Source organism: Balaenoptera ricei, chromosome 12 (assembly GCF_028023285.1).
Source record: "Balaenoptera ricei isolate mBalRic1 chromosome 12, mBalRic1.hap2, whole genome shotgun sequence".
In the NCBI taxonomy this organism is placed as follows: Eukaryota; Metazoa; Chordata; class Mammalia; order Artiodactyla; family Balaenopteridae; genus Balaenoptera; species Balaenoptera ricei.
This window is the reverse complement of record NC_082650.1, coordinates 72,596,138-72,624,134: the sequence shown is the minus strand read 5'-3', so window position 1 is coordinate 72,624,134 and position 27,997 is coordinate 72,596,138. Positions and strand designations below refer to the sequence as shown.

General features: G+C 36.9%; 1 protein-coding gene across 5 annotated transcripts in view; it reads right to left on the bottom strand.

The window, feature by feature from the left end:
* Positions 1 to 27,997, bottom strand: part of CEP162 (centrosomal protein 162) — a 92,539-nt gene that overhangs the window by 41,082 nt on the left and 23,460 nt on the right. For 3 of the 5 annotated variants that reach the window (XR_009506224.1, XM_059941714.1, XM_059941718.1), the window contains exons 8-16: positions 27,510 to 27,540; positions 24,807 to 24,923; positions 16,613 to 16,804; positions 15,926 to 16,007; positions 11,319 to 11,601; positions 9,674 to 9,935; positions 2,314 to 2,447; positions 1,819 to 2,046; positions 1,137 to 1,277 (exon numbers count right to left, since the gene is read on the bottom strand). Coding sequence is in view for 4 of the 5 variants with exons in the window: in XM_059941714.1 (XP_059797697.1) it covers positions 1,137 to 1,277; positions 1,819 to 2,046; positions 2,314 to 2,447; positions 9,674 to 9,935; positions 11,319 to 11,601; positions 15,926 to 16,007; positions 16,613 to 16,804; positions 24,807 to 24,923; positions 27,510 to 27,540 (1,470 nt within the window). In the remaining variant the exon portion in view is untranslated. The remainder of the gene's footprint in view (positions 1 to 1,136; positions 1,278 to 1,818; positions 2,047 to 2,313; positions 2,448 to 9,673; positions 9,936 to 11,318; positions 11,602 to 15,925; positions 16,008 to 16,612; positions 16,805 to 24,806; positions 24,924 to 27,509; positions 27,541 to 27,997) is intronic. The other 2 variants (XM_059941717.1, XM_059941716.1) reach the window with 2 other exon arrangements.

The following is a 27,997-nucleotide window of genomic DNA, read 5'->3' as shown; positions in this document are numbered from 1 at the left end:
CTATTGTTGTCATAAAAGAAAAAGGTAATGAGACAGAAGAAGGGGAGGGAAGTTAAGAAAAAGGAGTGATGGGAAAGAAACTAAGTCAAGTCTCATTCTGGGGATCACCAAACCTGCCCTGGCTGACTGTCAGGTCAACACCACCAACACTCCATCATCCCAGAGAACAAATGTATGGCTTCTATAGGACACACTCATTTTCTCCCATTTAATTCAATTGTTTTTCACTCTCAGGGCATTGGCAATTGATTTCAAATTTATATTTCTCATATATTTATATATATTTATATTTATATAAATTTATATATATAAATATATTTATATATTTTGATATAATATCAAAACTAGCCAATATTATCTACTGAAAAAATTATAGAAAATTAAAGAAAAAGAGGACAGTTTCTAAGGAAATACGGCTATTACAATTAGTAAAAGGCAACATGCAGTAACTGGTTACTGTGTGGAAGGCACAAATTGGTTGATCTGCACTGTCTTATTTTAATTTCACAACCACCTTATGAGACAGGTACTATTATCCTCATTCCCACTTCACAGATGAGAAAACTGGCTGAGAGGTGAAATGATCTGCCTAAGGCTGCACAGCAGGTAGTGAAGCAAAGTCTAAAACCAGATTTTTTGAATCCAGCACCCATGCCCTTAACCACTTTAATTCTGCCTATGAGAAGTGTACAGACTAGTCAAATTATTACTTCCTCGCATTGCCAGAATTCCCATTACCTGTTAAATGGACACAGAAATATTTTTAAATGCCTTATTTTTATTTTTATTTATTTATTTATTTATTTATGGCTGTGTTGGGTCTTCATTTCTGTGCGAGGGCTTTCTCTAGCTGCGGCAAGCAGGCGCCACTCTTCATCACGGTGCGCGGGCCTCTCATTATCGCGGCCTCTCTTGTCACGGAGCAAAGGCTCCAGAGGCGCAGGCTCAGTAGTTGTGGCTCACGGGCCTAGTTGCTCCGCGGCCTGTGGGATCCTCCCAGACCAGGGCTCGAACCCGTGTCCCCTGCATTGGCAGGCAGATTCTCAACCACTGCGCCACCAGGGAAGCCCCAAAATGCCTTATTTTTATAATCAAAGAATCTCAAGACAAACTCACTATGTGCTGAAGAGCCATACCTGTTGATATCCTTGAAGAAGCGTCTCTTGTTGTTCTATTTCTTTTTGGATTTGCTTCAATTTTTCTTCAGTGACAGGATCAGCTGTTTCTCCAAAATGCAACCACCTTTGTTTTTTGTTTGATTCTTCAAAGCCACTTAACTTTGAGAACATGCAGGTATTGTTTTATTTGGAGAAGGAAATGATACAGTGGGAAGTGAGGAAGAATAACAGAAAATTCGAGGTACATAAACCTAAGACTGCCTTATAACCACAGTGGAATTATCGTAACACCAACTACAGTTAAACCACTTCAGTGTGCTTTGTGCTGATAGTTCTGATGATGGAAGTAACTCAGAAATGCTATACAGTGTCGCTTTCTGAATCTAGACCTTCCATAGCTTTCTTTCTGAAACTCTGTCTTCCATGAAGGTCACTGTGAACCAAGGGATTTGTTTTCAAAAAGGACTGCTAACAAGAAAACAATCAAAATGAGCCAATTTCAATTTCAATTCCCCCCCCCGGGGGGTTCCATGTAGGCTCTTCTGTAAGGAGGCACTCTAAGGAACCATGCTCATGTTTTATACAGCAAATATATCAAGTGAAGCAGCCCCAGGGACAAGCAAATGACAATGCATTTAGCGTGGAGGACCAGTTCTTTTTTAATTAAATAAAAGGAGAAAAAGGACAATGTGTCTAGTACCTTGGCTTGTAGAATATAATTGTCTTGATTCAGTCTGAAGATTTCCTTTTCCTGTTGTCTCTTTAGTTCCTCCATCTTATTTTCCAGCTCTCTCTCCTTTTCTGAGAATGTGACTTTAATTTGCTCAATTAGGGCTTGGGCACCCCTCCATTTTTCCTCTGCTTCCTGAACTCTTTTAAGCATAATCAATTCTGTCTCCTTGTTCCCACCATGGTATCCTGAAGAATCCTTTAAAGGAAAAGCATTACTTCACTATGTAGAGTTATAATATTAGATTTGAACACAGGTGGTTAGGGGAAAAAAAACCCACAAAGAATAAAAATGACACGGTTAACAACGTTCTACTGTATAAGAAGATCAATAAATTCTTGTGTGACAAGAATATCAGTCAACATAAAAGAAATTACATATATTTCATTATTTATAATTTAGTTTCAATATATAATTATAGAACATAAAAACATTATGAATATTATTTTGAAATTCAATACCTACATTCTGAACCTGAGCACAGGAATCAGCTTCTGTGGTACCTTCAGACTTCTTAGGAGTCGCCAGGCAACTTTCAGTTTGGGGTGCCGGTTTACCCAAAGCTGCAGGCTTGATGAGTCTTGTTCCAGAGAAGATTTCTAAAGATTGTAAACAATGGATAAAAGCACCACAAATACAAACTAAGTTGAGTGTGTATTCAGCAATTATGTAACAGTAAGTACTAATACAATGAGAACACGAAGACAAACGAGGATCACAAAGCAGGCTGATGCCTGCCACGCAGCTGTTTCACTGCACTCCCAACTCCTGCCCACAATCAACATTCTGCTCAATTTGACACAGAAGGCTAAGGACACAAGATTCACGTCAAATGGCAACTGGAGCTAAATAAACGTGAGGAGAATGTAGACTGGGATAATTTCAGGTTTTATTATTTTTCAATAATTATTCTGTCAAATGTTCACAGCAGTAACAAAAATATCTAAACCATGAATCAAAGAGCAGCTGATAACTTTATGAAGCATTTTACTTCAGATTAAGTGTGCTTTCAGAGCACATTTTTTATAAGTAATGTATATCAAGATACAGTATCACTGGAATAATATAGATTACATGGAAACTTTATAACAAGTAGTTTAAATATGATTAAAAAATGAAATGATAATACTGCTATAATACCCTGTTTATTAAATTAGAAAAAATGTGATTAATGTATATATATTCTGGTCAGATTTTCAGCTTTTAAAAGGTACCTCATAAATCCTCAAACAGTGGAAACAATTCTAAGGCCAGTAAGTTATTCAGTTAATAATAAAAATAAACATTTAAGGGAAATACCTAGAAGAGATCTTGAGGCCTATATTCAATTATTACAGATTCTGAACTTCACAGAGTAAATATTTATTTGATTGCCTTAGATGTAAATGAAGCATTCGAAATCTGTCTTTTTAATATAATTTCTTCAAGATGCTAACTTTTCAAATGCAGTTTACTTTTTCATTAAAGTGAAATACATGGTCATTAAAAGATTTGGAAAATACAGCAAAGTCAAAAGAAGAAACACGTCCCCAATAGTACCTCGGGCCGAGATTTCCTTCTAATCTCTTCCGGGCACGCAGGATTTTCCTTATAGAGTAGTAATCATATTTAATTGGATTGTTTGATGTGGAAGGTTTTTCTAGAGAAGTTTCTCAATGGATTGTTTGATGTGGAAGGTTTTTCTAGAGGAGTTTCTTAAAGTGTTCATAAAGGAACTGTCTGAATCACTGTGAAAGCAGGCATTACTCCTTCCAAGTCACTGGAGGTGCATCAACATGGCCAACGAATGGCGTGTGATTCTGCTAGCACTGTGATTCTCCCTAGGACGTGGTGGCCAAGAGTGGCAGGTGGTTCTTGCTCAAGCTGCAGTCGGCCAGTGCTTTTATACCACAATTCTCCCTTCCTAGGTTCTTAATTTTGGTTTCTCTAAGTAATTATTTTCAATAATAGTACATGGACAGTATCTTTTCCCTTTATACCTGAAAGAAAATTTGCTTGGATATAAAATTCAAACGTGAAAAAACACTGCAGAATTTGGAACCCATGAACCCTTCTTGAAAAAACAATGGATTAAGAAAATTCAGTCAAATAAGAAACCAATCAAAATAATTCCAGAATGGAGTAGCGATGGATAAGGGACTGGTGAAAAGCATTCTGGCCCTTTCATAGCCAGAACCAAGACCCTCATTCAAAAGTTGAGGAGAATTACAGTCGCTGGAGAGAATAAAATAAATATATCCTGAACAAGTAAAAATAAATCCAACAAAAATGGGTAGCAGGCATGTGACTGGGGGTTTTACTACCTCATATTTCATAGAAGGGAAAACCGATAATGTATAAAATGTAGGTAAAAACAACAACATGGTTTTGGCAACCTTTCAGAGGTTTTCACAGTCTATTTTCTTAAAGGGATCTTTTGAGATGTAATATTTCTTAGGATGAAGTTTCTTTCTCGTCTTACAGATTTAAGTAAAACTAAATCTAATACTTTATTTAAAAAGAACTTATGAAGTGTGATCTGTTCTTATAAAATGCTTTGTCTGTTTGTCCTGCCTGTCTCCTTCCTTCCAGCTCCCATCCCCGCTTCCTTCGATCTGGACAAGGACATACATACAAGCATGGAAAGAGGCTCACCCAGTGTGACCTCAGTTGTTTCTGGCTAATTATTGCTTTCTTTTTACTTCTCTGTGTTTTTTTAATTTAAATAATGAGCAACTATCCCTTTTGTGACAGTAAACGTATTAGTCTAAAGATAAAAATATAAGAGGCAATAGCCCAAGAAAATTAATTTAGAATAAAAAGGAAAACCACCACATGCAGACACCACTAGCTGCCAATCTCCTTTTCCTCCCTATTAACAGAAACCTAATTTTGCCCTGGGCAGCAGTGTGCCAGTTAAAAACACCCATCCCCCTGGACTCCATGCAACTGGGGAGAGGGGTGGGAAGGAAACAAAGGATCAAAGTTCTGGCCAATAAGATGAAAGCAAAAGTTTCCTACATGGCACTTCCAAGAAAGTGACCGCTTTTCTGATTAAGAAGCTGCTGAGTTAACAGGCAGGGACCTTTTACCTTTCACCTCTCCTCCTGACAGGCCTGGAGGTTGTGTAGCCATCTTGTGACAAGGAAGACAAAAGTCACTGACTAAGGATTTTGCAGCAGGAAAGAAGGGTCCTTGCACAGTTGCACCAGCTATGAACTGACGAGCCCTGGTTTCTCGGTTACGTGAAAAAAAGAAGCCTTCTAACTGCATAAGCCCCAGTCATTGGGCTTCTTCTTCATCATACCCAATGTGGATCCCAAGCACAGTCTCTAGACTTTCTGGACACTCAACTCTGCCTCAGGGTCTGCTTCTTGGAGACCCAGCCTGTGACAAGTAACCACCACCCCAAAGGAATTCCAGTTCTTTGGAAATGAAACTAAAGTCACTCTGGGCAATTTTCCAATAAAAAGACAGAGATTAAAAAATCATACTTAATGGATAGTCTAATGAGAAAAAGTAGCTCAGTATAAAAATAGACAGTCATAGTTTACCATTGTACTTTAATATGAATTTTACTGATGTGTTTTTTTTATTTTGGTAGTCATAAGCACTATGAAATTGTGAAATAGGGAAAAATATCCATAAAAATATTACTTTCATCTATCAACCTCTATACCAACCCCCTCGTTTCCTTCCCACCCCATGACATTACTTGTCTTCACTCTCAGTTATTTCCATACACGCACAGGAGATCCTTTCAACCCCTGTATATACGTGCCTCTCCGCCCCAGCTGCTCTCTCCCACTGGCGCTCTAGATCTTTTTCTATCACCAGTAACTCATTTACTCTCCATCAATCCTTCCTCCCACCTGGATTCCCACAATCCTTGGGACCCCCTGGGACTCACTTTGTGGTCCTGCCTGTGTCATGCTGTATCACCCCCCCGATGTCTTTTCTTCTTTCATGAATCAACTAACATTCCACATACGTTGGTCTCTCCCTTCTTGCTCCTCTCTCAGTTCACTGTACTCATTTGGCAAAAGCCACGCCTCTTGATAAACCCAACTATACAACTACCCAACACCTGCAATCATGCAGTAGAATGTGGCTGTGCACACACATATACAAATACACACGCACACACACACACACTCTGTCTGGTTTCAACTTACACTCATGGTCACTAACTGCACGCCGACGCTTCCTGCTGCAGTCTAACCCTCCAGGATTGCCTTTTCACATCTTCCCTCCTCCAACACCCCTGCCCCAACTTCACTGCCACCTGATCACATTGTACTTTACTTCTCAGAGAAAATGGAAGCAACCTCTCACCACTTCTACCCACCCACCAGTCTGTACCCACATCTTCCCCCTTCCTATCTGCTTGCCCACAGGCAAACTGTCCATGGTCCTCTCTGAAGCCAACCCTTCCCATGTGCACTGGATCCCAAGCCAGCTCCTCTACTCAAGGACACTGCTCTAGCAATTCTCCCCTCCATCATGCATTTCTTCCTGTCCACTGCATCTTTCCAAAATGCATAAACAAACTATTATTCATTCATAACTATTATTTCTCCCATTAAAACAAAACAAAGCAAAATAAAAGGCTTCTCCTAACTCCACTTCCATGCCAGCTACTGCCCCATTTTTTTCTTCCTACCTTTTACACCCTTTCCTCCAGGGTGGTCTAGAACTCAAAGTATCCAACTGCACTCCTCCTAATCCCACTCAATTTGCCTTTCACAGCCACATATCCACGGAAACTGCTTGTCCAATACTGATGGCTTCCTTTTTGCTAAACCCAAAGGCCAGCTGTCAGTCCCCATCTTTCTTTAGCCCTCAGCAGCAACTGATAGAGCAGATCAATTCTCCTTTATACACTGTCTTCACTTGGCTTTCAGGATCCCACATAGTCAGGTTTCCTCCAGCCTTACTCTGTCTTCTTTGCAGGTTACTCCTCTTCCTCCTGACCTCTTAAGGTTAGCATGCCCAGGGTTCAGGCCCTGGTTCTTTCTTCTCTAGATATGCTCTCTTGATAATCTTCATCAGTTTCAGAGAACATTATGCTTAGTGAAGTTAAGTCAGACAGAGAAAGACAAATACTATATATAACCTCTATGTGGAACCTAGAAAATAATACAAATGAATGTATATACAAAACAGAAAGACTCATAGACATAGAAAACAAACTTGTGGTTACCAAGGGGAGAGAGGGGTGGGAGGGACAAACTAGGAGTGTGGGATTAACAGATACAAACTACTACACATAAAATTAATAAGCAACAAGAATTATACCCAATATCCTGTAACCACCTATAATGGAATATAATCTGCAAAAAAAAAATTTCACTATGCTGTACACCTGAAACTAACACAATATTGTAAATCAACTATACTTCAATTAAAAAAACCCAAACAAACATGGCTTCAAAAATATTCATCTTTAACGTCTGAAACCTACAGTCCACACCACCCTCTTAACTCTAGACTTTTCTACCTAACTGCCTCCTTGTTTTCTCTACTTGTGTGTGCAACAGGCATCTCAAAACTATCACCTCGATAACTGAACTCCTGGTCTTCTCTCCACCCCCAGATCTACTCCCCCTCAGCCTTCCCCATCCCAGCGAGAGAGTAACTTCATTCTCCCAGTTGCCATCATTCTTGACTCCTCTCTCACAACCCCAAACCGATCTTTTAGACTTTTGGTTCTGTCTTCTAAATATACCCTTACCCAACCGCTTCTCATCACCACCACTGCTGCCACACTGGTTCCAGCCCCATCACTTCTAGCCTGCATTTCTAACATCACCTTCTAACTGGGCTCTGAGCTTCTTCCTGTGTCCCCTACAGTGTGTGCATATGTTTGTACATATATGGTCTATTAGGTATCAGCCAAAGAAATCTGTCTAAAGGATAATTAGATGAATCACTCCCATGCTCAAAATTTTTCAGTGGCTCATGTTTTCACACTAAGAGTGAAAGCCTAAGTCTTTAAAATGCCCTAGAAAAGCCTACCTGTGCCTCTCCCGTGACTCTCCGATCTCACCTCCTCCTACCCTCTCTGCCCACGCTGCCCAGGCCGTATGGGCTTCCATGCTGCTTCCTGAACATGCCAGGCATCCCTCCCTACTTCAGGACTTTGGCACTATTTAGTCATTTCATTTTTCTGGAATATGCTTCCCCCAGCTATCCACATGGCCAATTCCTTTACCTCCTCCAAGTCTTTGTTCAAATGGCTCTCTCTCAATGAGGCCTACTCTATCTTATTGAAAACTGTGACCTCCCCCACTGACGTTCTTGCTCTACCTTTAGTTTTCCTTAGCATATAACATCATTTACTGATTTATTATGCATATTGCTAAAAGTCTATCTCTTCTCATCAGATGAAAGTTCCACAAGATGAGGGAGGGGAGATATCTTTGCCTACTTTGTTTACCAATGTATCTCAAGGGCCTCTAATATTGCCTGGACCAAGGTCGGTGCTCAAAAAATATTTGTTATATGAATGGATCTGGATAAAGTAAACTTCAAAAATGTTGGTGGTTAGTTTATCTAAAATACATATAATAGAGTAGATAATATTAAAAACAAAATTTCATTTTTCTTGATCCCGAAAGTACAGAATGAATACTCCTAAAACATTAATGAAAAATTTTCACACTCCTTTTGATGATTCTAAAATTTGGGAAATGTTCCAAGTGTTTTTCCTTAACATTAAGCACTAGATCCAATGGGCAGTTAATTATTAATAACAATGAGTAGATGACAACATCACAAGCAGATGTCCCACAGAAACGAGAAAATAAGAGAACACAAGAAACTTCTTAGGAAAAGGGGTCAGAGGTCAGTAGGTTAAGAACAGGAGGAAAGGAAGCTTGCATTAAGCCAACAATCATATTCCTGTCTCTCCAGAATAGCCATCCCCCACTGCTGTTCTCCTGCACTCTCATACAGATCAGCCCTAGCCTTTCCATCTTACACACACAGATCGCTGCAGTGAATACACACCAATACAGACAGAAGAAGAGAGTCTTTAATGCTGAAAGAATTTTAAATATAGTCAAAGTGGTCCTGGAATTGACAGTAGTAGGGAAAGGCACTTCCCTACTTTAAGCTAGAAGTGAATTTTCCAGTGAGGTTAGTTCTCCTCTGACAACTATCACCATATAACAATGATGGAATTGGTAACCTATTCGATTTAATCACAAAGAAAAGGACAAAATGCTTCTGGCTCTACTGCTCTCCCTTCCCCACTGGAGTCTTAAGGCAACAGAAATGTTGGTTTGACTTGAGCATTTCTATTTCTTTTACTAGCTGCATGGGCTTCTAAGAGGAAAATTACCCTTTCCTTCTGCCAATATAGCGATAAGCGACTACATTAGGAAATAACTAACAGAGACACTGTGATGTATAAAAGTATGCATTCTTTGATCTATAAAACATCATCCTTACTCTCCAAGTCTATACTGAACTAATACCCAGATGGTTGACCCTCATTTGTACATTGCCATTTGCATTCTGAATTCATAGCTCTTCTCTGGCAAACATTTTGGATATTACAAAGCCAACCAGATGAGGAGGGGTTTGACTCTCCTATTTTATATTCACTTCCCATACTTTCTGGGTCGCGTTCAGGAAAACCTAGAACTTATGACGAAAAACCTCCTGAACTCAACTGAATTGAATCTTTCAAAGATGGAATGCGGTACCTTATGAATAATTTTTTTCTATGAATAAGGAAAGTTCATGGAAGGAGGAAGGAAACAGGGAAAGTAGAGAACAAAGAAAATAAAATAATACACTATGTGTACAGAATTCTATCATGAAAAGAGTATATGATTACCTTTTTTCCTAGCCTGATTTGAGGTAGGAATGGATCTCAAGCTTTTGCTCTTCATTATGTCCTTTGAAGTTTTCTTTTCAAGATTAGAAAATGTCTTGAATGGTGAACTGGGTTTGCCATACCCTGAGCTCCTAACTGATGCATATAATCCACTCTGGGGTTTTCTTTTAAATAAAGGAGGTGCACTTCTGGCCTTCTTGTATGGTAGCTGTTTACCAATTCCAGCCCCTTCTTCTCCAGAACTGAGTTGAGATCTAAAAGTCTGCATACAAGTACAAGCTCTTTAGTACTTAAACTTCGACTACAGTTGCAAATAAGATTTAACAGATAGCAAAACCATACTGATTACTAAAGAACATAGTTCATAGAAGGCAAATCATTATATTAAAGTTCTCTAATTCATCAGAATTTTAGTATTTGGAAGCACATCTTCAAAGTCAGGAGTAAGACAAAGCAAAATAATAAAACAAAATAAGCTTGCCAATCTCACTACTGGGCATATACCCAGAGAAAACCATAATGCAAAAAGACACATGCACCCCAATGTTCATTGCAGCACTATTTACAATAGCCAGGTCATGGAAGCAACCTAAATGCCCATCGACAGATGAATGGATAAAGAAGATGTGGTACATATATACAATGGAATATTACTCAGCCATAAAAAGGAACGAAATTGAGTCATTTGTTGAGACGTGGATGGATCTAGAGACTGTTATACAGAGTGAAGTAAGTCAGAAAGAGAAAAACAAATATCGTATATTAACACATGTATGTGGAACCTAGAAAAATGGTACAGATGAACCGGTTTGCAGGGCAGAAGTTGAGACACAGATGTAGAGAACAAACGTATGGACACCAAGGGGGGAAAACCACAGTGGGGTGGGGATGGTGGTGTGCTGAATTGGGCGATTGGGATTGACATGTCTACATTGATGTGTATAAAATTGATGACTGATTAAAAACAAAAACAAAAACAAAAAAAAATAAGCTTGCCAGAAAGCAAGACATGTAATTACTAGAATCAACAAGGAGGAGAGCAGGGAAGAACATGTTTTGAAATGACAAAAGTCTTAGCTTCTTTTTTCTCCAGATTTCTCAAGGTAAAAATTTATTAGTACCCTGCCTTATTCTACTGATACAAGGAGATAGTTTATGGTAAACACATAACTCAGAACTGTAAAATAAAAATGGAATACTGTGGTCATGGAGCCTATATAATCAGAATAAATCAAGAACAGAGAAAAAAGGAACAATGAAATATAAGTTTCTTAAGAGCTGCTAATAGCATTTATAGGAAATGCCAATTTACCTACTTTTGCAGAACACAGACTACTAGAAAGATTGAAAAGCACTAGAATGATGAATACACTTTATTTTCTTATGTTACTCAAACTCTGGACTACGTTTACTAAAAAAATGAAAAATATAAAGAATGGCTTCGAAAAGAAAGCTAATGCTACGGTGCTATTTTTAAATTTGGGGACTACAGGGTGTTGTTATAGACTGCTCACAGATATCCAGGGTCTATGTGGAGGTTAGTATGTAACCAATCCCACTAGCTTAAGAAGTACATACTTATCAGTAGTATTTATATAACTTCATTTATCAATATGGCAAATCAATTTGAATTATAAAAACTTACCTTATTTATTTTGTCATCCTGAGGTAATAATGAAGGACCAACAGATATTTTTTTCTTCAAAATATCAAGGTACATTTTATCTATTTGTTCTTCCACAGTATTTACTCTTGGATGGTTAGTTTCTGTACCTTCATTTGTTGCCTTTTCTAAAACTACATTCTCTTCATTTCTGTCCAAAAATTGGTTCACAGTTCGTGGTTCTTGAGACATAACATTTGGGTTCATATTACGGGGTAAAGGTCTAACAAATTCAGATTCTTTATTCTCAGCCAGTTTCTTATAGCTATAAAACAAAATAGGACACAGAGAATGAACCCTATGTAACTCCTCAAATATCAGTTTTATTAATATATGCATACACGTGATACATATAAAATACATTTACATGATGAATATATGAGAGTATTAAATATATCTAATATTTGTAACTATTCAAATTAGGTCATTAATGTTAAATATATTATTTATAATTCTGGTTAATGGAGTATACTCACATAGCATCACATAATTGTTTTAAATTTCAGGTGATAATTGTAATGCAGTATAATATACAGGACTTCATGGTTGACTCTGAGACCTACTTCAAAGGAAAGCCAAACCAAACAATACTGAGATTGCTTTTGTCTAAGAAAAATTAAAAAATGAATTTCTAAGTGGCCTTTTTGTAATATATCTTTTATCTATAGTATCTCATAAAGTCAACATGCATTTGAAGCAGGAAAAACATTTTACATGTTTCTAGAAGAAACCAAATAAGTAACCATAATTTATGTCAATGAGGCATAAAATATAAATATTAAAATGCATAATTTCATCACAGTATAGGAAAATTTTAAAGTAGAACAAGAAAAATCACTAGGATTTTGAAATAAAATCATCTTTGTGGTTTAAAACACTTAAATGCAATGTCACATTTCAGACCATTAGATTTTCAAAATATGGAAACTGTCCCTTAAGGAAATGTTATAAATGTGGTTAAATATCAGCATATTACGGGAGCTCCCAAAATATGGATATTGTCATTTTCAAATTACTAAATCATGGTCAATTAGGTCATTTAATTTTGTAATTTATAAAATAAGATTAAAGGAAAGTTTAAGAGGCTACCATTTTCATATAAGATAGATTGGCTTCTTGATAATTGTTAGAAATAATAGAAGTAGCTGGAATCATCAGAAAATATAATAGTTCTTTCCTTCTTACTGGTAGCAGAACCTGGCTAGCTGCTCATCAAAACTGTTCCCTGTTCTTGCTGTGAACCAACTAAACTACATTTCCTCAACGCCTTCAATCTAGATGGGGCCATTCACTAGTTCTGGCCTTCAGAATGTGAGTGCTATGGCGACAAGAACCTAAAATATGAGTCAGTGGCTTAGTGGTTGGGTTTTGGGTGGCAAGGAAACTGATAGTAGAGGCTGCAGAGGTGACAACCCATGTTTTATAGTGACAAAACATTTGCTAAACTGTCACCTATAACAGTTTGTAAGGCAGACCACATGGCTACTGAGTCTGGGGTACTAAGGAAATGGTAGGAGAGAACAGGCAGTTTTTAGGTGCTAGCTACTACTGGCTACTTTTGACAAGATATTATGAGAAAAAGATGAGCTCAAGATAGAATGGGCTGTTTTTTTAAGAAGAAATCAAAGGAAACAGAGTCCAGAAACTCAGGGCCTCTTAGGTTCACTCTCTGTGTCTGAACTCAAACAATAAGATTCAGCACTGAAAAATGCTATGAGAAAAGCAAGACATCATGGGACTTCTTGGTTGAAAAGAGTGACTCAGTCCCTTGGCAAATATCACATTATAAGTGTCATCTTCAAACATAAGGTTATTGTTCCTAATAATATCCAGACAGCTGCAATTAAATTGAGAAAGAAAAAACAAAACAAAAGAACAAGGAAGCAAAGACATAAAGCAGATTTAAAACCTTTGTGTAGCAAAGAGTGTTAAGTGTAGTTACTGGCACATGGGACTGACTGGAACCAAATAGATCAGAAGCCTAATAAACTTTCTGAAGTAACTAATTACAAAGAAACCACAACCCTACTATTAAAAAAAAAAAAAAAAGACTAGAGACTTGTTTGGGAGCCTTAAAACCACCTGTAGGCAAAAAGTGGACGGAGAAACCAGTGCATCCTCCAAGACTGGCATAGCCTCCCCCTCTGAAACCCCCTTCAGTTGAAGCCAATGGTGATGAAATACAAGACAAATCCTTCAAGGATTGGAACCAGGAGCTGTATGGAACTATATATATATATATATGTTCCACATATATATATATATATACACACATACACAAACACACACACACACACCTCCCATATATATATATATATATATATATATATATATATATGGTAGTTTCTCCTTAAGAGCAGAATAATGGCCTAACTAAGGAAAATTCCCATCTTCAAGGTAGGGGGTCTTTACAAGATCTTTCAGTGGATTTCAAAGTTGCATTACTGATGGCTGTATTTTCTTCATACTTTTCCTTTCTGAATGAGAAGGGTGTGGGTAATGAAGTATGTAACTTGTCTTTTTAATTCATTGATTAGTAGACAATGAAGAGCTATATTCAAACCTGATAAAGAGAACTGTGCTTCACCTGGAAATCCTGGCCTTTCAGATGGACAAAGTCCTGAATGGGACTTTGAGCTGTTCGCTTTGGGGAGGGGCTGAGTAGGTCTTTGTATGAATAAGAGTAGAATGGATATTTGGCTATTAAAAGAGGAGATTCTTGTGGAGACTGGCTAGATGCCTACCAAATGCATTTACTTTTCTTTCTGGGCACACAAGCAAACCATATTTCCCAGCCCTCTTGGACTCTGTTAGCTAGATGTGCTGGTTCTTACCAATAGAATGAGGACTGAAGTGATGTAACATTTCTGTGCTGAGGCAGTTAAAAGGAATTATGCTAAACCATCTTTTTTCTCTCCTTAGCGACGGTTTAGATGAGGCCACGAGAACCTTGAAACTGTGTGTTGATGACAGAAGCAGCCTGGGTCCCTAAATGACTATGTGGAGCAGAGTCCCACCTCAACTCCACTGAGACACATGGAATTATGATGCAAGCAAGAAATAAATTTTTGATGATGTTACACTACTAAAATTTCAAGGATTTTTTTGTTATAGCAGCTAGAATGACATCCTAATTTACTAAAAAGTTTTTTGATATGTGTACTAAAGTTTATACTACTGACATTTCTATAATTATTGTTATGCCTTTAATGTAAGTACACTTTGCTCTCAGCTTTTAAACACAATGTGAAAATCCATATTTAGAACTCAGATTACTAAAATGGTGCTACCTATGCCAACAAAGACACAGGATGTGTGAAAAATCTCTTCAGTAGCACTAGCACAGCCCCAAACAGCAATGGTAAGTAAGCATAACTGCGCTTTAAAAATACTAACTAGTGCTGCAGACCAGTAGAAAAATACTAGACTTAGCATTCAAGTTGACGGGGTTTAGTGTAAGCTACGCTGCATCATTTTCTCTCAGTTAGCACAAAGGGAGGAACAAGGCCAAGAAATCACTGCAAGTGGATTTACAGGATGAGGATGGGGTTCAAGGTGGGCTCAAAAACTTGTGTGTTGATAACACAAATGAACAAATGAATACATGCATGGATGACAGGCTTTTCACAGAAATATTTCATGGAGATCAAAGACCTGACAATCCAAGTGCATTCCTGGGTTATGGCCATATGATCTTGAACAATTTACTTAACCTCTTTAAGCTCAGTTTCTTATCTATGAAATGGGGATAATAATGGAAGAGACCTCATGGAGTTGCTTTAAGATTAAATAAAATCTAATACGTAAAGAACTCTGCTCAGTACCTGGCCCACAGTAAGCATGTGATTAAAATGCTAGCTGTTATCATCATCGTCGTCGTCGTCATCACTGGTTCCTGTGAGAGCTCCACCACTAAGACGGTTTACCTCAGTTTCATCGATAAAGATGCCTGACCTACTTATTCTGAGGATCTCATGAGATAACGGGTGTGACACTCTAAGTGCTGCACGAATGCAAAGTGCAGCCGTACGATGAGGCTACTGTGATATGCTTCTCTGTGCTGGTGAATGACAGCCAGGTCCCACAAGCTGTCATTAAAATGTACCAGAGCTGGAGCATTTTCATGAAGCCCATTTTTCCTGTGATCCAAGACCTCACCCTATAAGACGACAGCTGGTCTGTGACTAAGTGTAAAACTAACTGGCTTATAAAGATGTGAATGGATGACTCAGCACGGAATAAAATTCATGTTCCCTCTCAGCATTCAAACCAACTGTCCCTGAGCTATTTAGAGCTGAAGGGATTTTATTTTTCAGTGGAAATCTTTAAGACTACCTAGCTAATGGCAGCAACTTTTCAGTAGCATTTATTTATTTTTTAATTTTACCATGAGAAGAATTTTGATAAACTAATTGAGTAAGACTAATGTGAAAAAAAAAAACAGGAGCGACTCACAGGTAGACACATACCAGCTACACGTTAATCATTCATTAGGAATGGTTTTGTAGAACAAATGATTCTAAAAGTTCCCAGTGACAAAACAATAAACAAACAAACAACCTGTTCAATCCATTCCAAAAAAGTCATACCTGAGAGGTTGTAAATCAAAACCACTGACCCCAAAGGAATCTATTCTGATGGGCTTCATCAGCTCCTCTACTGTGGGCAGATCTGAGAGGGGAGAAAAGTTAAAACAGCAACCAAAAATCTTATGTAAATTGCTTAATTTAGTGTCTAATACCACCAAAATCACATTTTCTCTGATTGACGTAGTTAACAGAACGGCACATACAATAATCCCAGTTTCCCCCTATATGCTTGTTTGTACCAAGAAAATCTTCTTTGATATTTATATTTGAAATATATATTTACATATTTTATCTCTCTTTCTATATATACATACACACATCAAATATATGTGTATGGGTGTATTCACAAACACACACACACATACACATGCTAATTATATATTTAGTTGACCCCAAAATACTGTTCTCTATTTAAAAAATAACTTTAGTACATGTTCATGGAAAAGTGTAAAAAAGGTGAAAGTACTCAGCTGATTTCTTAATTCGGTCAAGGCATATTAGAGGAGGAACTGAAATTTCATCCTATTGAACAGTTCAGCTCTAACTTTATAGCTAAACCAGTGATTCCCAGATTTAAACAAACCCTTTAAATTCAGATACTGAGAAACAATCACTAGAGCAAATTGCATTTAAATTATACCACACTGGAAACTGTCCAGAGAGGGTCTCAAACAAAGAAGCTTTTACCAGATTCTGTAGTAGAGATGTTTTTAGAGGACCCTTCATTTTCTTGAGGATGATCTTTTGCTGAGTTCTTGGTATTTTCCACTGCATTACGCTCAGGTCTTTGTTCATCTGCATCTCCCAAAGAATGGGCAATATGACAATAAGCCTGATGTAGAGCTTCAATGTCACTATTGCTCTGTCCATAAGAAACACCTGTTGAATTAAATGTAATCTCTAGTATATTCACACAAATACCTAAGAAATATGGAACACTAACATTGTCCCTTAATCTATTAGGAATGGTGAACAAGCCTATAGGACAATACCGACATGATCAAAATAGAGTGAAATACAAACCCGGGTCATGCATGGCCACAGCCTACCAGCACGAATCACAGCAGGCTCAGGAACTCTTGTAGCGGGCTGAGATGTGTCCTGACGTGCTAACTGTAAAATCTGACTCTACTAGTTATCGTCTCTTCCTACTACCCTTAATCGACCTCTCTGCATTGGATAAAACTATTCCTAAATTTCTCAAATTGACACAATTTTTCAAGGATTCTGTCTCTCCTCTCTCTCTCTCTGCCTCATGGGGCCACCAAGCGTCTCGTACTCTGCATTTCTTCAACTGAAATTCAATCCTCTATCTTTGCAAACCAATATGTTCCAACATCCTGCTAAAGCTGCTATAATAGAAAGTGATTTCCTAGTAGCCAAACCCAGCCTTTAATTTTCTTCAACTTTTAAAAATTTTCTTCACCCTGTGAGATGTGTGACCCTGCCATCTTCCTGGGGACTGTTTCCTCTGCATAGCACCTTCTCGTTCTTCCCACTGCTCTGATGGCTGCTTTTCCATCTTGTATGGTAAATGGCTCACCTCAGGGCTCCTCCATCTCTTTTTAAAACCTATCTTTTTTTCTAGGGGGGGTGGGTCGTGGTGGTGGAGTGGATAACTTCATCAAGACCCTTCACGTAATAACTGCCCATGTGCACGTGACTCCCAAATCTATGTCTTTTGTCTTTACCTCTTTTCTGAATATTAAACTTCCTAACAGACAAGGAGACTGTTCTGTAAGCAAATCATATCTAATACATCCTTGAGTCAATTAATTATATTCCCCAACAAAATCTGTTCTGCTACCGGTACCTGCTATTTTGGCTATGGTATGATCATTCACCCAGTCATCCAAAACAGGAGACGTCATGTCACTGTTCACTCTTCCTTCCCTATTAACCTCCTCCTCTTCCCACCAACTGATTAATAAACTCTAGAGGAAATAATTCAAAGGATCTAATGACAATAATGATCTAAGACTTTTATGAGTATTTTCTTACTAATTCTGTACTCTTCACTACTAACAGTGGAATTTTCAAAATTAGAGAAAAGAAAAAAGCGCTATAGAAGAGTGGATAAAACAAAAAGAGAGAAATACGGTGACCAGTCTCCTTTTCTCTTGATACCCATGAACTAATCAGTTAATGCCTAAAAATATTTACAAGAGCATATACAGCCTCCTCTTCCTCTATATAATGTGTAAGTTGCATAGTATAAAATTCTGAGGAACTATTTTCAACTCTAAACATAAGAGGGAGCCAGGTGCCACATATGATTGTATAAGAATGCCTCACAGTGGGATATCTTTCTATCTACTGCTTCAGGTCACCACTGCTATTTGGAGCATGCCCAATAAAGGAATAGATTTGATTAAATACATTAAAAACAAAAAACTGGAGGATACCGTGAGATCAGAATCACTAACAGTTTTAGTGGCAGGGATATTCAGTAGGACTTGAGGAAAAAGACCTTGCCTGCTAAGCTAAGCCTAATGGTCCCCAACCCCCGGGCCATGCCGTGCGTGGCCTGTTAGGAACTGGGATGCACAGCAGGAGGTGAGCGGCAGGCAAGTGAGCCAAGTTTCATCTGTATTTACAGCCGCTCCCCATCGCTGGCATGACCGCCTGAGCTCCGCCTCCTGTCAGATCAGCGGCGGCATCAGCTGTCCACTACTGGACAGCACCCAAACAAGATTACGGAGTAGGCTGGAGGTAAGCAACACACTTCAGGTGTCACTGTCTACCATCACCCCCAGATGGGACCATCTAGTTGCAGGAAAACAAGCTCAGGGCTCCCACTGATTCTGCATTATGGTGAGGTGTATAATTATTTCATTATACACTATAATGTAATAATAATAGAAATAAAGTGCACAACAAATGTAATGTGTTTGAATCATCCCGAAACCATATTCCCCCCCCACCCTGCCCCAAGTCTATGGAAAAACTGTCTTCCATGAAACCGGTCCCTGGTGCCAAAAACGCTGGGGACCGCTGCCCTAAACCACCTGTCAGATTCAGAGTAGTATGACTGAGGGAGATAATTAATTTTTATGAAGAAAGGGAAAAGGCATAAGGTGTTTCGTCTCCTCTACAGAAATACCAGGATGCTTAAGTATCTTCAGAGTATGTATAAAAGAAATGATCCCAGTGGCAAATAGCACAGCGGCACTGAATGCTCATACCTAATTTAACCCATGTGAGGTGTCAGAAAGAAGAGGCTCTGGCTTAAAGCAACAGCTGAGCAAACATGCAGAAAAGCAAATAACCTAAAAGTTAGAAATTAGAAATGGAAGATCGAGTGGTATTATGGGCTGCCCAGAAAACAGAGCAAGGGAAAGGTAATTTTCTCCTAATTTGAGTCATTAACCCAACTGATGTTAAAAATAATTCCAGGGTCATATATGTTAACTTTTTTCATGCATTTTATAGAGAAAAGGGCTGACTTCTCTGCATGTATTTTATATATCACCACAAGTCAAAAACGCCCTATTTTTTTCCACTTTAGCAGGTTGAGAAGGGTCAAATCCTACTGGGCAGAGGCAAGGGTCCCGTTGTGGAGCAGCAATGCCCTCCTGTGACTGCTCTGGTCATGCAGCCACAGCACAAAATGGTACCTGCCCTTGAGACAAATGAAAACAAGCAAAAGGCTAGATCTGGCCCTCATTTTACAGTTACCAACAATTTTAAGACAATAAAGCACAAGTTTCATGAATAGCATTATCAAAAAAGAGATAATCTTTGACAACATATTACCTAAACGGAGCCTGCTTAGTACTGGAAGACACCTGGTAAACAAAAAACAAGCCACTGATCTTTTCAGTTTTTAAACCAACTTCAGATGCTGATTTGAACATTTTCAAGTGTATTTTTTGAAATACTAGGTAAATTCAATACCTCACAGCCAAAAGGTATTCATACTCTATGCCTTCAGGTTCTTTATTATAATTTGTACTCTTAATAGAGTGTTGATATAAATAATAATGATGAGAACCACACAGTTGCTACTGCTTGTTGAATCTTAACAATATATTAGGCACTATATATTAACTCAGTTCATCATCTCAAGAGCTCATTTTAAAGAAGAGGAAACAGGCTTAGAGGCATTAATTGTCCAGTGTCACCCAGCTGGTAACTGGTAAGGCTGGGAATATGAATCCAAGGCCACAAGACAATAAGATTATACTTACACTCTTCTAGTAATTGACTTACCAAATTATTTCAGTCAAGAACATTTAAGAAATAAGACCAAGGAAATTTAGCTTTATATAACTGGCCCGGATAATATTAATAGAATTTTTGCTTCCAGCAATACCTTTTTTATTTCTGAGTTTTTCTTATAATCTACAGCAGCGGTTTTCATACTGAGTTTTACAAAACAGTTTTCAGAGAAAATCATGGGTTCCACAGACGTTTGACTGAAATTTCATTTTAAAACACAAAAACTGTAATAAAAATTAATCTGCACACTCAAATGTGCCATTTATGTAACTGTAATATTTTGAAGAGCATCAGAGTGATAACTCTTGCCTCTGGCTTTGTTTTCATGTGTATCTTAGAATAAAGTTTCTCTGGCCATCCTGTACATAAAAGAACCCTCTACTATGCATCACTGATTAGAAAAGCTGTAGCTCTACACTGGTCTTTTAAAAGAATCCATATCTGCCTACTGAAAGAAGTGCAAGTGGATTGACCATCACAGCACATATGTGACAAGTACTTAAATAAAAACAGCAGTAAGAATGAGGAACATGTGCTCAGCACATGCTTTCAGCATGGCAGAATATTCACTTGGGTAGTAACAAGTAAATGAGTAACATGTCTTGATGGAAAAATTCTGTTGTAATTTTTTTTTAGTTTTAAAATGGAAGTGGATGAAACAAGATAGTGGTTGACTCTTGGAACGGCACTGACTAGAAATAAAAGATCTGAGTTGACTTTGTGGTTTTGATCATGTTTGGTTTTCTCATCTGCTTGCTGGTTACATGGATGTGTTCAGTATTTGAAAATTCATCAAGCTATGATGATAGGTGAATTATTCTACAAGTATATTATACTTCCATAGAAAAGTAGAAAAAAACATAAGAAATAAAATAAAAATAAAACGCAAACAGATGTTCAGAGTTGGCTAGTGATTTATCATTTCTATTGTTCTTTTTTTCCAAGTGTCTGGGTTGGTTTAGTTGACCATACTGGTCAACTGAGACTTGCAAAAAAGCAAGTTGAAAACTTCCCATTTGCACTTGTTTATCTGGTAAACCAAGAAAATGTTCATATTATACAACAAAAACAAAATATACAAACATATTGGAAGTCTGATGATATAAGAATGCAACAAATATCTAGAACTTTTAATTTTAAGAATTTCAAAAGACCATTACTACTCTCACTAACTTTATAAGTAAATGTCACATATGTAAACATTTATATTTATACTGATAAAATACATTTTTATCTATATAGAGGTACTACCTAAGATTCCATTTGGAGGTAAGAGTTCCACTGCTTTAAAAAAAGTTTGAAAAGGCACTATCTTAAAGGTCTTTACAACCTTTAGTCAAGTCTAGATGGTCCTAGACATTTCAGAATTTTAGGATGTGATCTAGCTTTTGCCTACACAGAGGAAGCTATGGAAAAGCACAAGACCAAAGTCTCAATTCTCCGATGCATGGCAAATTTAATGGAATACTCTGGCGGGGGTGGGGGGCCAGAAAATGAGTCAATATTCATCTACAGTACTATACTTGTAACAACAGCATTCATTCATTTATTAACAAGTATATATCTTAAAACACACTTTACTCAGCCTACTAGCATTATGTGTCACAATTAGCAAGTTCAGATTACTTAAGTTGTTAAATATAGTAGAAAATATGAGACTGAAAATTTTATTGTTGATACAGTCCACCAAAACTGAATCAAGACTAAATAGATAATTTGATCAGACCAATCACTAGAACTGAAGTAAAATTTGTAATAAAAAAAAATCCCTGCAAACAAAAGTCCAGGACTGGATGCCTTCACTAGGGAATTCTACCAAACATACAAAAAAGAACTTATACTGATCCTTCTCAAGATCTTCTAAAAGACTGAAGAGGAGGAAACACTCCCATAGTCATTCTATGATGCCACCATCACTGATTCCAAAACCAGACAAAGACACTACCAAAAAAGAAAATTAGAGGCCAGTATCTTTCATGAATATAGATGCGAAAATCCTCAACAAAATATTAGCAAACCGAATCCAACAATACATAAAAAGGATCAGATACCATGATCAAGTTGGATTCACCCCAGGGTCACCAGGATGGTTCAACATATGCAAATCAAGCAATGTGATACACCACATCAACAAAAGAAAAGACAAATGATATGATCATCTCAATTGCTGCAGAAAAAGCATTTGATAAAATTCAACATCCATTCAGGATAAAAACTATCACCAAAGCGGGTACAGAGGGAACATATCTCAACATAATAAAAGCTATTTATGACAAACCCACAGCCAACATAATACTCAACAGAGAAAAGCTGAAAGCCTTCCCATTGAAATCTGAACAAGATAAGGATGCTCACTCTCACCTCTTCTATTCAACATAGTTTTGGAAGTCCTAGCCACATCAATCAGACAAGAAAAAGAAACAAAAGGGATCCAAATTGGAAGGAAAGAGGTAAAACTGTCATTACAGGCAGATGACATGATACTCTATATAGAAAACCCTAAAGACCCCACACCAAAACTATTAGAATTAATAAATGAATTCAGCAAGGTAGCAGGATACAAGATTAGTATACAGAAATCTGTTGCATTTCTTTACACTAACAATGAAATATCAGAAAGAGAAAAAGAAAAAACAATTCGTTTTAAAAATGCATTAAAAAAATACCTAGGAATAAATCTTACCAAGGAGGTGAAAGACTTATATGCTGAGAACTACAAAACATTGATGAAGGAAATTAAAGATGATTCAAAGAAATGGAAAGCTATCCCATGTTCTTGGACTGGAAGAAATAATACTGTTAAAATGACCATACTACTGAAAGCAATTTACACATTTAATGTGATCCCTATCAAATTACCCACAACATTTTCACAGAACTAGAAAAAATAATCCTAAAATTTATATGGAAACACAACAGGCTCAGAGTTGCCAAAGCAAATCTGATGAAAAAAAACAAAATTGAAGGCATACCTTCCAGACTTCAGACAATACTACAAAGCTACAGTAATCAAAACAACATGGTATTGGCATAAAAACAGACATATGGCTCAGTGGAACAGAACAGAGAGCCCAGAAATAAATCCACACACCTATGTTCAATTAATCTTCAACAAAGGAGGCAAGAATATACAATGGAGAAAAAAACAGTCTCTTCAGCAAGTGGTATTGGGAAAGCTGGACAGCCTCATGTAAATCAATGAAGTTAGAACACACTCTCACACCATACACAAAAATAAACTCAAAATGGCTTAAAGACTTATAAATATAAGACATGACACCTTAAAACTCCTAGAAGAGAACATAGGCAAAACATTCTCTGATATAAATCACAGCAATGTTTTTTCTCAGGTCAGGCTCTCAAGGCAAAAGAAATAAAAGCAAAAATAAGCAAATGGGACCAAATCAAACTTATAAGCTTTTGTACACAAAGGAAACCATAAACAAAACTAAAAGCAACCCACAGAATGGGAGAAAATATTTGCAAATGATGCAACTGACAAGGGCTTAATTTCCACAATATACAAACAGCTCATACAGCTCAATATCAAAAAAACAAACAACACAATCAAAAATGGGCAGAAGACCTAAACAGACATTTCTCTGAAGAAGCCATACAGATGGCCAAAAGGCACATGAAAAGATGCACAATATTGCTAATTATTAGAGAAAGGCAAGTCAAAACTAAAATGAGGTATCACCCCACACCAATAAGAATGGCCATCATCAAAAAGCCTACAAATAATAAGTGCTGGAGAGGGTGTGGAGAAAAGGGAACCCTCCTACACTGTTGGTGGGAATGTAAGCTGGTCCAGCCACTATGGAGAACAGCAGAGAGGTTGCTTAAAAAACTAAAAATAGAGTTACCATATGATCCAGCAATCCCATTCCTGGGCATATATCTGGAAAAGATGAAAACTCTAACTCAAAAAGACACATGCACCCCAATGTTCATAGCAGCACTACTTACAATAGTCAAAACATGGAAGCAACCTAAGTGTCCATCAACAGATGAATGGATAAAGAAGATGTATACACACACACACACAATGGAATACTACTCAGCCACAAAAAAGAATAAAATAACGTCATTTGCAGCAGTATAGATGAAATTAGAGATTATCATACTAAGTGAATTAAGTCACAAAGAGAAGACAAGTACCATATGATACCACTTATATGCAGAATCTAAAAAACTGATACAAATGAACTTATTAACAAAACAGAAACAGACTCACAGACATAGGAAACAAACTTTTGGTTACCAAATGGGAAAGGGGGGAGAGGGATAAATTAGGAGTTTGGGATTAACACATACACACTACTGTATGTAAAACAGACAAACAACGAGGACCTTCTGTATAGCACAGGGAACTATATTCAGTATCTTGTAATAACCTATAATGGAAACGAATCTGAAAAAGTTATATATACACATACACACACACACACACACATAATTGAATCACTGCTGTATTCAGTGAATAAAGCAGTGACACAACACAGCACTGTAAATCAACTATACTTCAATAAAAAATGTAAAATTTTATTGATATAACTATGACATATATTATTATATATCACATACATTTCCCTAGAAATGAAGTAAATTAGTCATAGAATATTACATATTTAGAGAACAGCTAGTTTGTCCCTCTTACCTGTTCCTGTCATTTCATTATCAGTCATATCTGGCAGTGCTTCTGGCTTAGTTGTCGCTCTCTCCTGGTCATCAAGGTTGACCTCTGCAACAGAGTCTAATGAATCAAGCAGCACTACTGGAATAACATAAAAAAATATTAGGAATATAGAGAAGCTTGTATGGCTCCATTAACAAAATATTTAAATCATATGCAATCTGTATAAAAACAAAGATAAATGTTTACATATAAAGAATACATAATCATAGATCTAAAACAAGCATGATTTTCTTCTTATATACAACAGAGTAGGCTTACATCAACACATATCTATGCTTATATACAAGTCTAATTTATGTTTCTATGTAAAAGGCAAAAGGCCTGCAAAAAATAACAAAAAAAAATATTTTTGCCTCCAATCTTATTGACGTATAATCGCCAATCAAAAATTGTATATATTTGAGATCTATGACTTGTTGATTTGATAAACATATACACTGTGAAATAATCATCAAAATCAAGATAATTAACATATCCATTTACCCTTTTTTGTGTATGTGGTGAGAACACCTAAGATCTCCCCTCAGCAAGTTTCAAGTAGTATGCAACATTAACTATAGTCACATTGTCGTGCATTAGACCTCGCACATTGTTGTGCATTATTTACCTCGCATAACTGAAACTTTGTACCCCTTAACCAACATCTTCCTATATCCCCCAACCCCAGCCTCTGCTAACCAACATTCTACGCTGTTTCTAGGAGATTGACATTTTTAGATTCCACATATGTGAGAATATGCAGTCTTTCTTTCTTCACGTGGCTTATTTCACTTAATGTAAATGTTCTCCACATTCATCCATGTTGTTGCAAATAGCAGGATTTCCTTCTTTTTTAAAAGCAAAGTATTATGCATGTAAATACATATACATATTACATATACATGTGTAATATTATATATACTACATCTTCTTTATTCATTCATCTGTTGGTGGACATTTAGGTTGTATCCATACCTTGGCTACTGTGAATAATGCTGCAATAAACATGGGAGTACAGATATCTCTTCCAGATATATATCCAGAAGTGGGATTCTGAATAATAAGGTAGTTCCACTTTTAATTTTTTTCAGGAACTTCTATAATGTTTTCCATAAAGGCTGTGCCAATTTACATCCCTACCAACAGGGCACTAGAGTTCCCTCTTCTCCACATCCTCGCCAAAACTTATTTTTTCCTCTTTCTGATAACAGTCATTCTAACAGGTGGGAGGTGATATCTCATTGTGGTTTTGATCTGCATTACCCCGATGATTAGTGAACTTCAGTATCTTTTCATACACCTGTTTGCCCATTTATATATCTTCTTTTGAGAAATGTCTATCTGGGTCCTCTGCTCACTTTTAATTTTTTGTTGTTGTTGTTACTGAGTTGCATGAGTTTTTTGCATATTTTGGATATTAACCCTTTACCAGGTACATGGTTTACAAATATTCTGTCCCACTTTATAGGTTGCCTTTTCACTCTGTTGTTTCCCTTGCTATGCAGAAGCTTTTTTTAGTTTAACGTAATACCATTTATCTATTTTTGCTTTTGTTGTCTGTGCTTTTGGGGTCATATCCAAAAAATTATTGCCTAGTGCAACATCAAGAAGCTTTTTTCCTATGTTTTCTTCTCATAGTTTTGCAGTTTCTGGTCTTATATTTAAGTCTTTGACCCATTTTGAGTTGATTTTTGTATGTGGTGTGAGATAAGGATCCAATTTCATTCTTCTGCACGTGGATGCCTAGTTTTCTGAACACAATGTATTGAAGAGACTATCTTTCCTCATTGTATATTCTTGGTACCCTTTTTGAAGATCAGGTGACACAGATGCATGGATTTATTTCTGGGCTATTCTGTTTCATTGCTTTTGTTTTTGTTTCATTGGTTTTATGTGTCTGTTTTTATGCCAGTACCATACTGCTTTGGTTACTATAGCTTTGTAATACATTGTGAAATCAAGGAGTGTGATGCCTCCACACTTTGCTCTTTCTCAAGTTTGCTTTGGCTATGTGAGGTCTTTTGTGGTTCCATACAAATTTTAGGATTGTTTTTTCTATTTCTGTGAAAAATATCATTGGAATTTGATAGGGATTTCACTGAATCTGTAGGTCACTTTGGGTACTATGAACGTTTTAACAGTATTAATTCTTCCAATCCATGAGCACAGAATATCTTTCCACTTATCTGTGTGTTCTTCAACTTCTTTCCTCAATGTTTTATAGTTTTAAGCATAATTTACCTCGTTGATAAAATTTATTCCTAAGTATTATATTCTTTTTGATGTCACTGTAAATAGAATTGCTTTTTTGTAGTTTTCCTGAGGAATATTTGTCTGGTTTTGGTATCAAGGTGATGCTGGCCTTACAGAATGAGTCTGGAAAAATTCCCTCTTCCTGTATTTTTTGTAACAGTTTAACAAGGACTGATATCAATACATCTTTGAATGTTTGGTACAATTTATCCATAAAGGCATGCTGGGCTTTTAAAAAATAAGTATTCTTAAATACAACAGGAAGAATTTAAGGTAGGCATAAGGAACATAATATTGAGAAAATCTGTAAAGTTTAATTCATCAGAAAATATTTAAAAACAAAAATAGTAATTTATTCAGAATTATTTAGATATAATTCTGAACAGACCAATTTTTTGCCAATGAAAATTTATGAATATACATAATATTTACCATTAGCCAGCATGCCAGTTTTCTCTTCTTCCTAAATTAAAAAAAGAAAATAGTTACATGATTTGAAACTGAAGTTACACGAAATGACTGCAATGCAAAAGAATAACAAAATTTGAAAGCCAGTGCTTTACTCCACTATGAAAAGATCAAGAAACGTGCTTTCTAGATTTCTTCCATCACACTCATTCACTGACAATTCTATAAGACTAGAGAATGTAGCTGTGAGAGAACTTCTGGAAGTCTCTTCAGAACCTTGGTGATTACCAGCAATTAATTCAGGCCTTTATAAGCCTCGTTTAAAGTATCTCAATGCCACCTGTTCATCCACCTTGCTCAGAAATGCTCCTATTTTTCAAACTCCAAGATAACGTGGCTAGTTCACGTAAGATTTCTGCTATTATAATATCACCATTTTCCCTATTGATCAAAATTAATGATCAAATATAAGTTGCACGCATTATTTCATCTACATTTTGAGACAAAATCTT